At 41.5% G+C, this 14,959-nt stretch overlaps 1 protein-coding gene across 4 annotated transcripts in view; it reads right to left on the bottom strand.

Annotated features, from left to right (window-relative positions):
• The window catches only part of LOC138246456 (uncharacterized), a 420,592-nt gene that overhangs the window by 144,386 nt on the left and 261,247 nt on the right, over positions 1–14,959 (bottom strand). For all 4 annotated transcript variants that reach the window (XM_069201077.1, XM_069201078.1, XM_069201079.1 and 1 more), the window contains one exon: positions 1,066–1,116. In XM_069201077.1, coding sequence (XP_069057178.1) covers positions 1,066–1,116 — 51 coding nt within the window. The remainder of the gene's footprint in view (positions 1–1,065; positions 1,117–14,959) is intronic.

A 14,959-nucleotide genomic window follows, 5' to 3' on the forward strand; every position in this document is an offset into this window, starting at 1 on the left:
TTGACTATATGGATGATTTATATAATCTGCAAACAGCCAGTACTGCTTCAGAAATTCAGAGGCTGTTATACATGCAATACCAAACACCCTTTGCTGATATTGTGCAAATGATATTCAAGTCGCCTTTGACAAATGGTGATGTGCATCTTTTTAAGAACACCGAATCTGGTTTGGTGTCTGGATTTAAAACAATATTTAGACGGATACCATTGTTTTTCCATTTTTTTCCAGACTGTTTGAAGGTTTTCCAACCAGCTTACTGCTAATCAGCTGTGGTATTGGCATCTTTCTCCTGTTCTGACAAGGACATCAGCAACATGGAGTACATGTATTCAGCTGAACAAAGATGCAGAGAGACTCTAGCATGTTATTTGGGACATGCTTGACTAGCCAAACTCAGGGAAAACATGAGGTTATCCTTTCACTCAATGAACACTACATATGTTAATCATCATAACCAGCTCTGGCCTACAACTTTCAGCGTAAGCTTTTAAACAAGGCCCTCCTAGATGTCAGTATTGAGAACAGTCTTAGAAGTGTTTGGCACTTTCAACGCAACAGGGATGGAGACCGGTGGGTTCACAGCATTTTTGCAGCACCATCTGGATATACAGTTTAGTGGTAACTTGAATCTGACATCCTTAATGTGCATGGTGAACTGACATGACATCAAAAATCGCAGCATTCCGAGTGGGACTCATCTGATCAGATCCAAGACTTTGGGAAGAGAGTGATTTAGCAATCAAGGATAATAGGGCCACAGTTGTATGCTGTAGTAGGCCTGAGCAAAATGTGAACAACATTTCAACTGACCAGTCATGAAAATGGCTGACCAAAAGCCTATGTACGTATGTATATTTCCATTGTGAATATTTTTGAAAACAGAAGCCTCATGAACCCATTAAGAGCTGTCACTCGGCCAGACCTAAAAAACAGATGTAGCCCAATAGTAAACTACACTGCATGCCCCAAAGTTCAGTCTAAGACGACACAGACACCTATAAATATGTACATATGTGGAAATTTGGATAGTGCCTCATACATCAGCTGAGAAAAAAAACTTACTAGAAATTGGCTTTGGAGTGGCATCTTCGACGCTATTTGTTTTCTTGCAGCCTACAAATGGAAACAAACTCATTGTTAATGTCTGGTCTTCTGCTATTAGATTTTGCAGCCATAAAGGAGGTTTGCTTTTTATCATTTTATGCTTCTCAAAAGGTGGGCTTTAAATTCAAGTTCTACCTTTTGTTAAAGTGGTGTGGCACTTTCTGATCATAAGAATGAGACAGACTGAGGGTATATAAAACACATACACATTTCTGTAATCCACTTCGTTATGGCTCTGCTACAAAGTTACTTGTTTCAAAAGAAAATATACTATCCGGCATTCCGATTATTAAACAATATAATGGTACATGCAATCTGAAGGGAAACGTTGAACTGAACTCTCTGTGACATCAAGAAGGGGAAGCAGAACGTACCAGATTTTAAGCATAGTAATGCTGGTTTTCCAATAACTTTGTAATTTGGCACTTGACGCTGCCTTGGCAGCCACCTATATAAAATGTTTTGGTGTGAAGGGACCCCTCTTGGACAATGGTTGGTTTGCTAGCACCTCGACACTTGGTGCTTATATTGTATTACACAACCCTGTAAGGCACCAAAAATGTCAAAGGGTGGCCTCGGGCACCACCCCAAGGCTGGGTCAGTGATCGATCTGCTGAACACATTGGATTTATACGCTGATTTTGAGAGATTTTCTGAATGGATTGTGGCTTTCAGCGCGGCGGGAAGATTGAGAAGGTAGTTGAAGACTCAGCAGTGCCCTCTATGTATACAATATAGTGCCTCTGTGGGAGCACAAGATCGAAGAAAAAGGATGGAGCGGTAAAATAAGCTATGGGAGTAAGGGGGTGTTCGAATGAGAATGAGAAATACCTCAATCTTAACTGCTGGCTCCATTATCACTTTAAAGACAGGAGGCCACAATTATGTTTTTTGTCATTCACACTATAGCATACGCTTTAGTGAAATATTTTATTTGACTTTTAAACGTATTTCATGGATACTCAAGTATTATCTTAACATTTCCACTGTATTGCTGTCGTTGCTTCACTACTGGGGTTTGATCCTTTGTATTTCCATTTTATTCGTTTCCCTCTGTAATCCGATTCACTCTCTCTATTAGGTGTGGGTGAGTCCGCAGCAGTATTCGAAAAGTGACCTGCTGTGGAGTCTCACTTCCGTCGAGGCTGCGCAGGTGTAAGTTTGAGTAAACATTGCCCTTAGTCCTACTTCAGCAGTTGTGGGTGCTTCCTAGAGCACGCGGTACACGTTTGAACATGAATCAATACATTTGAATTGGCCTAACTGCATGGACGATATTTAAGGGGTCGCTAGGGTTTGCAACTGGGACCCGTAGAGTGCAGATTGTGACTCCTGGTAGGTTCCTTGCGACCCCTCTTCAGGACAAAACTAGGGGGCATATTTACAAGCCCCTAGTGCCATCGGAGCGTCACTTTTGTGGCACTCCAGTGCCGCTGTGACATATCCCATATTTACAAAGTAGCATTAAGTCACTTCGCGTGGCGTTGACGTCGCCTTGTAAATATGGGCCTCCCCGACGCAGTTTTCTGCAGCAGAGGGGGTGTGCAATGGGTGTTGTTGTGGGCGTACCCACTAAATACCCATTGCTTTTTCAAACTGACACAGATTTACCAGGAAACGTAAATCTGAGGCAGCGCCAAAAACTAATGCCACCCCAGGGGTGTGTTATGGTGCAATGGCAAGAAATATTTTCATTTCTCCTCGTGTTTGCTTCTTCTATGTGTGCTGCATTTTGCAGCACACATACAACTAGCAAAACGTCATTATTGATTATTTATGTGCAGGCAGGTGTTCCTGCACTATGGTGCAAGGCTGCCTGCGTTGCTGCTAGGCTTCAGATTTAGCACCAGCGCTAGGTACAACACAGGGGAATGTTGCATTCTAGTAAATACAGCGCATCCCTACGTTTTGGACATGACGCAGCTCGGGCAGCAAAATTGTTTGCGGCACCGTGCTGCACCATTTCCTTGTAAACAGGCTCCTTGATTCTACTGATTTGCTACTCTGCAGCGCTTAATGTATGTATCTTGGATTCTGCTCCTGTTTCATTTACTTTTTCACATGTTAGCTCAGTTTTTCCTAGAAAAGGATACTTTCTGCATAAATGTCTTCTGACATTTGCTGACAAAGTTATGGAAAGTCTCAAGGAAACATCTACTGTTCACGTAGCTGGTATTAAAGGAGTTTGTTAACCCTTTCTCGCTGTCTATGGTAACCTATTTTTGCAGTTTTATATAGCACAAACTCGTCCCAAGAGCTTTGGGGTGCTTTTCCTAGAACAATAGTTGCATTAGTCACTTTCTTTTTGGTTGGGGGAGATTAAGTGATTTGCCTAGAATCAGAGGATAGTGAGGCAACACCAAGACTCACAGCGGCTTCACCTGTTTCAAAGTCGGCAGTTGTGACCCTAATGCCACATCCATGGTTGAGGTCACGTCACAGGCCACTGTACACCGCGTGTATGGTAGGGATATGTATGGAAGACTTGAATGAAAATGCAACTACAAGATTACAAACGTTTCATTTTTTATATGTTAAGTTCTGGCACTAAGAGTTTATAGGAAATAATAATGTTATTGATTGTATTTTGTATCAATTCAAAATTGTAAAATTAAAAAACCCTTGAAGTTGTGAAATATTGGGCAAGCATGAAGTTTTAATTGAAATGAAGGGCTGTGACTGTATTGCAGCTAAAGATAACAATAAACTGGGTGCCTATGTGTAAGAAAGCCTCATAATTTTTGTAACAGATGTAACTTTTGTAACTGCATGCTTACCTAACAATTACACTATGCCCTCACTAGGGTGGCAACTTCATTCCAAAAGATGCTGATAATGGCAAAAGCAATATTTTAGGACCTGCTGGGAACACCTCAATTTCAATTGAAACTTGGGCCCAGATTTACTAACACTTTGCATCAGGTTTGCCTTACTTTTGTATAACAGAGCTGGTGTAAAGCGTTTCGGTGAGATTTACATTCCAACGCAAATCACAAATTGCGTTGAAATGTTGCCAAAAGTAAGGCAAAATAGCTCTCTACCCTGTTTTGTGCTACTTTGTGTCAAGGGAGTGTACCATCGATGGTACATTTTATCATCTTTGCATGTGTGCTGCACAGTACAAAGTGGGAAAAGTATTAAAGCATCGTTTTTATACTAAAATGTCACCTTCATTTACAAAACCTATGCTTGACAGGATGCACACACCCTTTCTCTATAATGCAAGGGTGGGTGCGTTGATGCATGGCATCCTGAAGTGCAGCATAACAGGGAGAGAAGACAACACCATATCTTACTGGATGTGGGGTTGTCCCGCTCTCTGTCTTTCACTCAAAGCAGCAGAGCAACCTTAGTTGCTGCTTTGCGTGAAGTGTTAGTAAAGCTGCCACTTAATATTTGCTCAGTATTTCACAGTTTCAGGGATATCAGTAATTTTACAGTTTTTAAATATATGTTTTTATTTTTCATTATCTTTTATGCTAGGTTTTTTCATTTAGCTTTTGCTAATGCCCCCAGGATGAAAGGCCATATACTGTTACTTCCTGTGACGTAATCGGTGTCAAAGGGCATGTGATGTCACTTCCGCTACCACTAGTATTTTGGTAAATTGACATTGATGCCTTTCAGTGTGTCACTTACTTTCCACTTGCCACAAACATTTCAGAGAAGATATTCCCCATTTTTAGTCCATCCTCTTGTACATGACTGCAGTATTTATACATATGCAAATACATAGTTCATCTTGTGGGTTTGGGCTGTATTATACCATACTGAGGAACAAGGACATTTTAAGGACTTTGGGGGCCCTGGGGCAAACGTACTATGGGGCCACCGTTTAGACCAGCTTTGAACTTATGATCAAATTTCAGCTCTCATGCCCTCTTTAGCTAGGTCACTGACAGTGCATAGACACAATGGTCCAAATTCTGAATGTGTCCACATTTAATATTCAGGGATAGTGATGTGTGATTTCAAGATTATAACACTGCAGAAACTCACAAATATTACTGCAAATAACCTCTGTGACACAATCTCATTTCTCATGTGACGACCTGTTTTGATAAACTTTTTTATGGATGTTACAGTAAACATAAACACATTTCTCTACAGTGTCTGTAATAAGTTCTGCATATCACCCACATTAGAAAATACAGTAAATGAAAACAGCATGTAAAAGAATCTATTTAAGAATTATTCAAAGTCATCGGGACAAGACGCTCTGTAGAAAGGAGCTGGCTCTATCAGTGCCCTCTCTGCACCCCCCGCACCACTGAAAGGCTGGGGCCCTGGGCTAGAGCCCACTTTGCCCATGCCTTAATACGTCTCTGCTAGGAACAGTTGCGTTTGTTCATGTTGACCTCATAGTGTTATCAGAAGGGTCGCAGCTGTGCTGAGGTAGGGCAGTGTAATGCGAAGATCCCGAGTAGAGTGTCTGAGTTGTTGTGCTCCCTGGGGCCTGACACTACAATGGCAACGAGACCCGGGATCCCCAGGTGTGCCTGAGTTGGAGATCAGTAAAGGCAAATGCAAACACATACACCTAAGTGGGGGTCTTATGAAGCAGGAGGCACCTTTTTTAAAGAAAATAGGCTATATAAACACTGATGGTCCACATGCGATGTCCTACCGGAGAGCACTCACCGCAGATCTGCACCAGAAATTGTCAGCCCTGAGGGACCAGAGCCTCTGTGGAGAAAAATCGGGAGAGATGGCACTAGCACAGTGAGAAAGAGTAGCTGCTAGGGAGGAGCATGGCAAGTGCGGTGAGTGCAAATGGCATGAGTGAATGAAGAGACCAGAGGACATGACTACATAACCAGACAGGCCACAATCAGATCTGGAATAGGTCTAGCATTAGCTGAAACTGAAGAGGGACAATTTACAGGCATATAGTGAACAAGGCTAAACTTCAAAAAAGGGGAGAGAAACAGAAAGGGGCAGGCAGGTGGACTCATGCTGTGGATCAGGAGCAAGGGAATTGTAAACCAGGCAAATCCACACAGGAGGTACCTCATAGCACCAGCACCAGCCAGAAGGTGGCACAAATACACGCACTGCTCCGATAAATCCAAATACGTGTTTCTTTTCCGGTTATACGGCCATTCGCCGTCTCCAGCCCACTTACAGCCCTGGCACAGAAATGGAAGCAGTGGGTGGAAAGATTAGAAATGCACTTTCCAGCCAAAGCCATAGATGATAGTCAGAAACACTCTCTGCTACTACATTTTGCGTAAGAAGGACTTTCCGAAAGCCTACCACAAGCTGGTCTAACGTTCTAACGTTCACGTATGATATAATAAAGACTGCTCTGAACAAGCATTTTGAACCCATGGAAAATCCAGACTATGAAAGGTTCCTGCTGAGGCAAACACAACAGACCCTAGATGAGCTTATATATGATTTTTACGCAAGTCTCAAAGAGCGCTGAGCTTGAATAAATTCAATCATAGTTCCTTCAGGTTTGAGTGGCAGAAAAGCTAAGAGAACAAATCGTGCAGCAACCCAAAAGGTTGTTGCAAGACATTCTAACATTAGGGAGATCCAAAGAGCTGGCAAAAGCAAGGGCATTGCATATGGGAGCGCCTCACCACAAGCCCATCAAGACGGAGCCCGTCAACCAAATTATTGAGTCAGCTACACCACAGAGTAGATTGAGAAGTAAAAGATAGCAGAAAGCTTGTGGGTGTTGTGGAGGGATTTTCCCCCACACTGGAGAGTGCCCAGAGAATGAGGAGAAATGATTGTCATGCAGAAAGATAAATCATTTTGCAAAACTATGCTGGTCATCAGAAGTCGAAATGGCTACAGGGCCAAGACAGGTCAACACATTCATGCTAAGCACATCGGAACAAGCTGATGAGGATGATGAAGTAGATGGGATGATACATGTTAAATATGCCATTCCTTCAGGAGATCTGTACCGACAATGGTCTCCCATTCCAGGGTCATGAACTTGCAGAGTACTTGGTGTCACTTGGAGTTAGACATCAGTGGATCACATCATGATGGCCACAAATGAATGGTGAGGATTAATGTTTTATGCATATCTTCACCAGAATGATTTGCATTAGTCAATCCAGCAATCATAATTTGGAGTGAGCTATCCAGTCTTTCTTTTGGAAGTATAATCAGGCTCTCATGTGACTACTGGTTGTGCTCCATGTGTTGTTTCTATGAAATGGGCTGTCAAAGATGTGTTACCTCATCACCCAGAATAGTTCCTGGTGATGTAAACAACAAGATGTCTTTAAACTTTGAAGTCATTAAAATGCTACAGCCAGTCATTGTCGCCAAGCTGGGCAGTGCCAGCTGAAAATTGGGTACTGGCTCATGTTGAAGGACAGACATCTAGGAAGGGAGTTCAGGCTCCCATTTGAAACAAAGCCATGGAAGTTAGTGACAGTAAAAGATAAGATGATAACAAATTGGGGAGGTGATAAGAAAGTTATGTAGAACATTTCAAGAAATGCTGAAGTACAAAAGTGGGGTCAGTAAACAAAATCAAAGACGAGGGTGAAGGAGAAGGTTTTCAGCTTCCCCAATAATGACTCCCCTTCAGGAGCCCCTATTGAGGTTAGCCCAAGAGCCCTGTTTTTCATTATTAACCCCATCTGATCTGGGCCTGTCAGACTAGGTATAATGTTTTTGAGTCCTCTGGCCAGAGTTTTAGTGAAAAGCTTGGTATTGTAGTTTAATGAGGTTATTTGCATATATCCTCCCCATTTTTCCAGGTCTGTGAACTTGTCTCATATCCACATCTTGCATGGTCAAGGAGGCGGTTCTCGAACGTAGGAAGTGATATTATATGTCTGCTAGATGTTTGCTCTCTTCTTGGAAGAACATTATGTAGTGGAATTCCATCTGGGATAGGGGGATTATTTATGTTCATACTATGTCCATACATTTTATTGCATTCCGATTCCTGGGATACCGATAGGGCCCTTTATTGCTTCTCTAATGTCTTCTTAAGTGGTTACCCATTTACATTCTTGGGGTGTGTTTGTATGCCTTTGGGGACGTCTAGACCCTTGGAATAGTGGGCACTTACTTGGGTCCTGAATACCTTCAGTTTGCCTTATCTCAGATTGCCCATGTTCCCTGAGGGATTTTGTTTTAGCGATATATAATTTCCATTTATATGACACAAAGGACCAAGACTCACCTATACATACACAGGACATGGAGTTGCTGCGACTCTCTCAATTGATTACCAGTTCCACCACAAAGGAGGACATCTGCTTGACATACGTTTCTCTAATCGCACCCATATCATGGTATTTACTTTTTTACCACTGACACAGATGGATCACAAATGCAATCAATTTCTGACGGTCCTGTCCTTCTAGTTCTTCTTATAGTAGACCTGGTTCCAACTACTGCTCCTGCCCATCGGCTAAAGTCTCACCTGACAACCACTGGTATGCTCTTAATGCCACACATTTATTTAGATATGAGTGAAGACATGTTACTTGAAACATAAAGAGGCAGATTTATGAAAAGTGGCTCTGCACCTAGTGCAGCAACACTTTTCTTGCATCTCTTAGCGCCCCTCCCTAACGTCACTATGTGTGCGCCGTTTTTAACATAAGGCACACCATGGCAGTAGTCAGGGGTACTGGTGTCATCATTTTTTCTGCTAGTCCGGTGCTTTGCAGGATTAGCGTAAAAAATGTTGATGTTAATCCTGCAAAGCACCGAGCAGCCCATTGATAACAATGGGAGCCTCACTTTAACACCTGCTCCTAGCAGGTGTTAAAAATGCCGATAAGAATGACAAAAGAAATCTCTTAGATTTCTTTGTGCCATTCTTTTGCACACCCAGCGCCGGAATGCCCCCTTTACGTACATTATGCCTGGAGCAGAAGTAATGTGGTGCAAGAGGTTACAAAGTGGTGTAAAGCAAGCACTGCGCCACTTTGTAAATATGGTGCCGCGTTATTGGCCTTCCAACGCCACAATAGCATCACAAAAATGATGCTAATGTGGCGTTGGAATGGCGCTAGGCCCTCCTAAATCTGGGCCAAAATGTCAATAATTGTATGACTATTCCTCTCAACAGCACTGCTCCAATAAAATGTTACAGTACATAAATCCCTGGTGGTCCTTTGGTGCTCTGAAGAGCCCCAGAATGAACACACCAAAGCAAATACCTGGACCTGGTCTTGAGACACTCTTACTCCAAAGAAAACAGGCTGGTTTATATCAAAGTAATTAAAGATTATCAACATCTTGTTAGGTCTTCATGTAGTGCTTACTATTAAAAAAGTGGCTGCTCTTCCAACCCTTCAGATGGCTCCTTAGCTATAATTAAGAAGTTCCTGCAACCCGAAGCATGCACTAATGATATGCGTTCACAGTAGACTTAACACTCTGCACTTTCTGCTTATTTTGTGGATAAAATCCAAGCAGGTCGTGTCCCTCAAACATCGCTAAGCTCCCTTGATTTTATGAAGACATTTGTAGCTACTCTTAATGAGCCTCGCTTAGGAGAATTCAAACCCATAACCTTAAACAAGGTTCTAAAATCCATTCCCACCATTGGATCCGAATTATCCTTGCCTCGCCCACACGTCCCTAGCTTCCGTATCAACCAGATAGGTCAATTTCTAACAATTCTCTCTAATCATTCTATCAGCACAGCAATGATCCCTAAGCCCCATGCATACATGGAACCAGATAAGGAGAACGGGTGTTCTCTCACAGTGCTCCTAAAGCATGGAACGCACATCCCTACTGCACAGCAGAGACTCCTCCTCTCTTCTTGAATTCTGCAAGAAGCTGAAGACTTCGCTTTTCAATTATTCAACATACCATAGACATGGCTGGACACACACACCTATTCAGTGACAGTATAGCCTCACGGCTAATAGTGGACTATACAAATACACATAAAATATCATGCCTCAATCCTCCTATTAAAAAAACAGTGCTGACGCCACAGATACAGCCAATAAGTGGACTATTTCCCTGATATTGTTTCCCATCAAACTAGTAGAAAATCTGGTCATTAAGCAACTTATCAGACATGTAGAAATCAACTAATTTCTTGATGCACCTCATTCTGGTTTCCGCACATCCCACAGCCTAGGTAAGAGTTGCATTCTACTACTCCAGATAATAATATATGACCTTGCCCGCTGAATGTGATTGTTTGGCTATTAATGACACCATTTCAGTGCTAACTTCAAAACCGTTTGCCTATATTCCAATAGGGCAGTATGTGCTATACTGAATTAGCACATTTCCGAAGTTTAAAGTAAATAAAAATAACAGGAGCGGCTCCTCTGGATTTCCCAAAAAGGAAAAATATAATGAGAATAACATACACTACGTTATTATCATTTTATTTTTCCTTGTAGGGCAGGGTGAGGCTGAGCTGGAGGGAAGGGGCTGGAGGAGGGCAATGTGCACACAAAGTGTGCATGTCTGTTTGGCAGGCTATGTTGGGCCAGCCAAAAAGACACGCGCACTTTGCATGTTCTCTACCCAGCTGTATAGCACAGCCGGTTAGAGAACATGCCCAGGCTCCCATTACCAGTCTGAGCGGCGAAACAGGCCAGTCAGGCCAATCACAACACTGCTGTCAACCATAGCATTTAAAACTAATTGCCGTTACTGGCTGAAAGCCTGTGTAGAAGGGAAGAGGGTGGAGTGGAGACGAACGTGTAAGTGGTTTTTTAATGTTTTTTTTTTAATGCCCCCGTCCCTTCATGCTCTGGCCCGCCCAGCCACCCCTGTTCAGTGGCAGCCACCACTGAAAAATAACCACCTAAAGTATAACACATTAAATTATTTTCTATTTGATCTCACATGTTGTCTAACCATGGTATCTTTTCTTTTCTTTTTTCTGTGTAGGATTCTTTTTTTAACGTCCTCAACCTCTATTAATTCTTGTTTTTCATCCAAAAGCCTCCTTTCCCTGGCTTTTTCTACAGACAGACCTATTGCTAACGCTCACATTATTGCTTGAAAGCATCAAATACTGTGAAGATGTGTCACTGAATATTGATCTTGAAATATTTCTCTGTTTCCACACATGCTACTTTCCTAAGGACCAGGACTCTAAACATAGCTACGGCCAATCACTATTTACTATTTTTCCTAAGGATGTTTCTCTCATTTCTATGTGTTTGTGATCAGATGTAGAGATGTCTGAGATTGCGGTCTGTAATTTGTTCAAGGGGTGGTGAGGAAGTAAACAGGAAATCAATGCGAGAATATGTGGTATGAACATTTGGGAAAGCAAAGTCTCTTTGCCTTGGGTGGTAATGAAACAATATGATTGATTACTCAATTAGGTTCTCTTTGTTAATCTTCACTGCAGCTCTTCCTATTTGTGCTATTATAAGAACTGCTACCTCTACTATTGTGTGTTTGCTGACACCCGAAATTGATAAACTATCTTTTGTGGGATGTCCAGAATAGGTATTTCTGTAGGACATGATTGTTTTGCAAAGAAAATCACATATGTAAGTAAAGATTGGGCCCCTGGACCATAAGGTTCCTCTAAGTGCTGTGATCAATATGGATGCATTGCCTTCTTAGTGTGCTCATGCATTCCCATGCTGTAGGTAAGGCCAACTTGCCCATCAGTGTGTTTTCAGAGGTTTGGTAATGGCAGCTTCTAAAAATATACAATCATATAGTACCCTTTAAGTTAAGATTCCATGCACAATAAATCAGATACTGAAAAGAAAAGATAAACTACAAATAGAGAACAATAATGCTTATTTATTCTTGTTGTGTTCCTCCAGTCAGTAGTTTGTGATGTGCAGCCAACAGGTGTTTCCTCCCCTGTTGCCACACCGGCTTTGGGTTTTATCAAGGCTGCAACAGGTACATTGCAATGTACAAATTGCCATTGTTTTCACATTATTATTTGTTTTTTTGAACCATCAATATGATCCCCACTTAGTGAGGCACAGCAAAAGTAAATTGGCCATTAAAATGTTGAGAATACAAATTGGCATTGTGATCATGAGTTGGAGGCACATGCTATGGTTCTAAATATAACAATCTGTGTCTCTATAATGTATATATTTGAAAATATGGATAGCAATTGTTAGACCTGACAGCCTTAGGATGGTCTTACCCCAACTTTTATGCCTGCCTCCCTCCATTTTTCTGACCCTGTTTTAGCTGGTTTTAGGACTCCGCGTACTTTACCACTGCTGACCGGTGTTAAAGTGCAAGTGGTAACATTGGCTCCTATTCAATTGGCATATTTAATTTACCTTTAAGTCCCTCATAAAGTTCAGTAGAGGTGTCCAGGGCCTGTAAATAAATGCTACTAGTGGGCCTGCATCACTGGTTGTGCAATCGACATAAGTAGCCCCTTAACCATGTCTGAGGCCTGCCATTGTAAGGCCTGTGTGTGCTGTTTCACTGCACCTTTGATTTGGCATTTAAAACTAATTGCCAAACCTTAAACTCCCCCTTTTCTACATATAATGTCAGCCCTAAAGTAGGCCCTACATAACCCATGGGGCAGGGTGCTATGAAAGTAAAAGGCAGGACATGTACTTATGTGTTTTACATGTCCTGGTAGTGGAAAACTCATAAATTCATTTTCCACTACTGTAAGGTCTGCTCCTCTCATAGGCCAGCATTAGAACTACCCTTATATACTTTTAAGTGGCAGATTCTGATCAGAGAGTAGTAGCCCTGTCATGTTTAGTATGGCCAGAATGGTAATAGAAAATCCTTTTATATACCCAGGCACACATCCAACTCATATTCATTATCAGTCCGTTGTGTTTCGTAAAGTATGACCAGTGTTTATTAAATAATGTTCATTCCTTCATGGTAAATCTTTTAATGTAGTTCCAATTATAACTTATCAATACCCAAGTCAAGCCTTTTCGGCATCCACACCACGCCAACACGTGTTTCGTCAAGGATATCTGCCAAAAGACTTAATCAGGGCTGGAATTATACATAACATAATACAAAGCTTGGTACAACATGTTAATACTTTGACTGTTGTTATCCCTCCCTGTGACAATTTGTGAAGATCAGTGTATTACATGTAACATCTTTTATTCCTTCTCCGTGAATAGTGTGATTAGCAACTATTTAATGTTTCCTATATTTAAAGTCTTATGTAATCATATTTATTATATATATATTATTATTATTTTTATTTGTATTTTTTATTATATATTAAATACCTTATTCCCATATTACAGTTCAACCTGAGTACATGCACACACATGTGAATTTTCAAGTTGTTTGTCTATAGCATGGACCGACCTTCTCTTGCTAATAGGTCACCTGTTTTTAATCAATTTGATGATTGTTCTGACCATAAGTTTATTCTTCATGTATTGTTAGCCACGATTGCCTTGTATTTATTGTGCTCCGTTTATCTGTAATTATACATTAAAAGATTTACCATGAAGGAATGAACATCATTTAATAAACACTGGTCATCTTTTACGAAACACAACAGACTGATAATGAATATGAGTTGGATGTGTGCCTGAGAATATAAATTGTACAAATCAGCAACTTGTTGTTGACTACAGGTTTTTTTGGGGGTGTTCGCCCTGTTCAGTGCACCGTTTGGGATATTTCAGAAGCTAATTAAGGGCAGGAAGCACCATCATACTCTGTTAAAACTTCCCTAATAGAAAATCCTGCTTAATGGTGAAATTGGATTTAATATTACTATTTTAGAATTGTCACTTTTAGAAAGTGGGCATTTCTTTGCACTTACTGCCATCTGTGCCTTACTTCCTGTCTTTAATCCACGTATGGCCTGTGCTACTTGACAGCTCCCCTTGTGCATTCTACCCATACAGCCACAAACACAGGATACTCAGTCACACCTTGTCAGATCTGACAGCCTTGGGGTGGTTACCCTCAACTTTTTGCCTGCCTCCCTCCACTTTTTGACACTGTTTTTGCTGGTTTTAGGACTGCTAACCAGTGCTAAAGTGCACAGCTCTCTCCCTTAAAACATGCATCGTCTGTGTGCACCCGGAGAAACCAAAGCACACCTCCCCATTTTCCACGCATCTCCTCCTTTGCGGCCCCTTGTGGATAATTTAGACACAAACCAGGTACTTTGTGCTTGCAAGAGACACTTGTTGCTTTTTAAGAACTAAAGTCTATTTTTTAACATTTTCTAAAGTGATATTTCAACATGTACTTATCAAATCTTGATCGTTTTGACCTGCATGTAACCAGATAAATATTCTATATTTTTCTAAATACTGTGTAGTGTATGCTTGTGGTGTTGCACTGTGTTATTGCATGATTTATTGCACAAATACTTTGCACATTGCCTTCTGAGTTAAGCCTGACTGCTCAGTGCCAAGCTACCAGAGGGTGGGCTCAGGATAATTTGGATTGTGTGTGACTTACGTGGCTTACCCTTACGAGAGAGAGGGTCCTTGCTTGGACAGGGGGTAACTTGACTGCCAACCAAAGACCCCATTTCTAACATTAGTGATCAGCGGTGAGGATAAGATCTGTATTTGTGCAGTGACATACAATAGCTATGTGTACACTACCTACCCACAGTGGAAGGTCAATTTGATTTTTGATTTTTTTCTGCAATTTTGTTTTCTGTCTGGCATTTTTAACTAAATCCTCATTCAACATGTTTCTGTCTGGGTCCCAAGCAGGAGCTGAAGATATTGACCTAGCCAAGCTTGAAACATACACTGTTAACCAGCTGACGTGGTTCTGCAAGGGGATGGGAGTACCTACCCGGGTTGCCTCCAGAAAGGGGGAATACTAAAAGGTGCTGAGGGCCTGGGCAGAAGCCAATTCACAATAGGATGCTGAGGTGGAGGAGTCAGAGGCTGGTCCCTCAGAGGATTGTTTGCCAGTAGTGGGGGATGTT

The sequence above is a fragment of the Pleurodeles waltl genome, chromosome 7 (assembly GCF_031143425.1).
Source record: "Pleurodeles waltl isolate 20211129_DDA chromosome 7, aPleWal1.hap1.20221129, whole genome shotgun sequence".
Taxonomy (NCBI): Eukaryota; Metazoa; Chordata; class Amphibia; order Caudata; family Salamandridae; genus Pleurodeles; species Pleurodeles waltl.